Consider the following 2,683-nt stretch of genomic DNA (forward strand, 5'->3'; position numbering starts at 1 on the left):
TGGTTATTTTAAACAAGTGTTTGAAATATGTAAAGTAACTAAAATTTTATTTAGCTAACTTCTACCTCACAGTGAATATAAAAGGATGTAACAGAGGAACTTCACGGGAAAGGCATATAAGAGCAGGAGATTTGAAGAAGGGTGGGTGGTATTAAAACTTTGTGTATATTACTTTTAATACTATTTTTTCCCCATCTGATTGTCCTGGGCCAGGTTTGACTTTATGGCTGTCTGAGTAGGAGTATACCAATAGGCAAGACATAATGTCTATACCATTAAATTTAACAGTATGTATTTCTAAGTTGAGGGTAGGTTATAACTGTACCCATGTAGCCAAATTAGAGGTGACTCTCAATATTGCTCCCTTAGTAAGTGGCAGGGATAGTGCTGTGATACTTTACCTCTCAAATCAGATGACAACTGACTGGATGTGGAGCAGAGGAGAAGCTTTAGCAAACTAGCTGTGATAGCCTGTCCTTTGGGTAAAGACTATACCCGAGACAGAAGTTCAAGCTCAATCATTGTCAACATGAAGCTTACATAGTCATGGAAGCATGCATATCTGGCCAGTTGGGGGGAAAAGGGATGGTGGATCACCTATTGAATATTTGCATAGAGCAGGTCTGGAAATGGTGCACATCACTTCCACACTCATTCTGTCAGCTACAACATAGGCTACATAGTCACATCTTACAGGGTAGAAATGTGTCAGAACAATATGGCCTACAGTGTTTCCAGGGATGGCAACCAAAATGTTTGGCAAAACCAGAAATTTCTGCCAGATAGTAAGCATAAATACCTTAGAATTTAGTTTTAATGGGGAGTGAAAAATTAAATAGTCAAGGTTGACTGTAAGCAAGTCTAACAACAAAGTGAGAATATCGATATGACTGGAGAATAGGTCATGCAGAGACAAATAATATTAGAACTTCGGGTTTTCTGCCTAGTTATCCTTTCTTTTAATTGGATTCAATGACTCATTTTTCCTTTGTGTCTTTAAGAGGAATGAAATCTTTTTAATTGTGTCATGGAAAGCTTGTTTCACTTGCTTGTTTCTCAGTGTATAAATAAAGGGATTCAACATGGGTGAAATGGAAGTAATAAGGAGTGAAATCCCTTTATTTATAGCTACCTCATCCTTGGCTGAAGGTTTGACATAAATGAAGATGCAGCTTCCATAAGTAATGGAAACCACAATCATGTGGGAAGAACACGTGGAAAAGGCCTTTTTCCTTTGCTGGGCAGAGGGAAACCTTAGAATAGTCCTGATGATATAAATGTAGGAAAGAACCACACATATGAGGGTCATGATGAAAGTCAACACGGCACACACGATAACCATCTGTTCTATCAACCAGGTGTCTGAACAAGAGATCTTCAGCATAGGAGATGCATCACAGAGGAAATGATCAATGACATTCGAATTGCAGAATTCCAGGCCCAGACCCAGACTGATTGGTGGGAGAATGATGATCAGTGCTGCTACCCAACAGGAGAAAATGATGTTCTTGCAGACTCTGCTGTTCATGATGGCGGTGTAATGCAGGGGTTTGCAGATGGCCACATAGCGATCATAGGACATGGCAGCCAGAAGAAAAAATTCTGTTACTGCAAAGAGGTCAGTAAACAAGAGTTGACTGACACAAGCGTTATAGGTAATGGACTTGTCCCCAGATAATATGCTGTATAGGAATCTGGGAATACAGGCAGTTGTGAAAGAAATTTCTAAGAAGGAGAAATTTTGAAGGAACAGATACATCGGTGTTTTTAGGTGGGAATCCATCAGAGTGAGGGTGATGATGGTTAGGTTTCCAGATATACTCAACATGTAGGAAAGAAATAGAAAGATAAACAGCAATATTTTCAGTGGAGTGTTATCGGTCAGTCCCAGCAAGATGAAGGTTGTTACTGTAGTTTGGTTTTTCATCCTTGATTATTTTGCCCATTCTGCTTCAAATAATAAGACTTTATATGAGGAACTCCAGAGTCCAGGTCATCTTATAACGTGAAGAGAAGTAAATGGGAGAGTCATTCCTAGCTCAGTGGGGAAGTAAGCATATCATACGTGCCAATGTTTGATTACCCCTTTGTGTCACATAAACTGACTGCTCATATTTAAATCACATATTCGCACTGCTGCTTCTAATTACAATTTAAATTTAATTGGTGTCTGACAAATCCTATATAATAAAAGGCTAATATTCAAATTGTTCTCTTGACCTGGAGTACAACTGGGAGTTCAACCAGGAGTTTGAACAAAGGGTGGGGCCGGCTGGCCAACCACCCTCAGCCCCTACCCTTGGCCAGACCCCACCCATGCACAGATTCGTGCACCAGGCCTCTAGTTATATTATAAACATCAATGAAAGCAAGTCCTAAAAATTGCTTTTGTGTGGAATATTCTAACTTCTCCCTACTTCCAAGAAGTGGCTTTGGATCTAGTATTCTGACTTTACCCTACTTCCTAACTCCAGAAATGCTTCTACCAGAAAAGTTCCTTAAAAAACTAACACAGGCCTTTGCTAAGAAAATCCTTGCATTAAAATCTACATGTGTATTAGCAATTAAACTGACAATGAATGCTTATCACATAGTTTATTCTGTTTCATTTTTTTTTATTAAATCTTTATTGTTCAGATTATTACATTTGTTCCTCTTTTTTCCCCCCATAACTCCCCTCCTT

General features: G+C 38.9%; 1 protein-coding gene across 1 annotated transcript; it reads right to left on the minus strand.

The window, feature by feature from the left end:
- Window positions 1–943: 943 nt before the first annotated feature.
- LOC139006402 (olfactory receptor 6C2-like) lies at window positions 944–1,927 on the minus strand. Its single transcript, XM_070408789.1, has one exon. It carries the CDS (start codon window positions 1,925–1,927, stop codon window positions 944–946), a length of 984 nt encoding a protein of 327 aa, XP_070264890.1.
- Between the last annotated feature and the right edge of the window lie 756 nt (window positions 1,928–2,683).

The sequence above is a fragment of the Myotis yumanensis genome, unplaced genomic scaffold, assembly GCF_028538775.1.
Source record: "Myotis yumanensis isolate MYYU_CA2020_CCGP unplaced genomic scaffold, mMyoYum1.0.hap1 SCAF_3, whole genome shotgun sequence".
In the NCBI taxonomy this organism is placed as follows: domain Eukaryota; kingdom Metazoa; phylum Chordata; class Mammalia; order Chiroptera; family Vespertilionidae; genus Myotis; species Myotis yumanensis.

Coding starts and splice junctions, on each gene's coding strand:
- LOC139006402 (XM_070408789.1), bottom strand. CDS start 1,927: ATGAAAAACCAAACTACAGTAACAACCTTCATCTTGCTGGGACTGACC.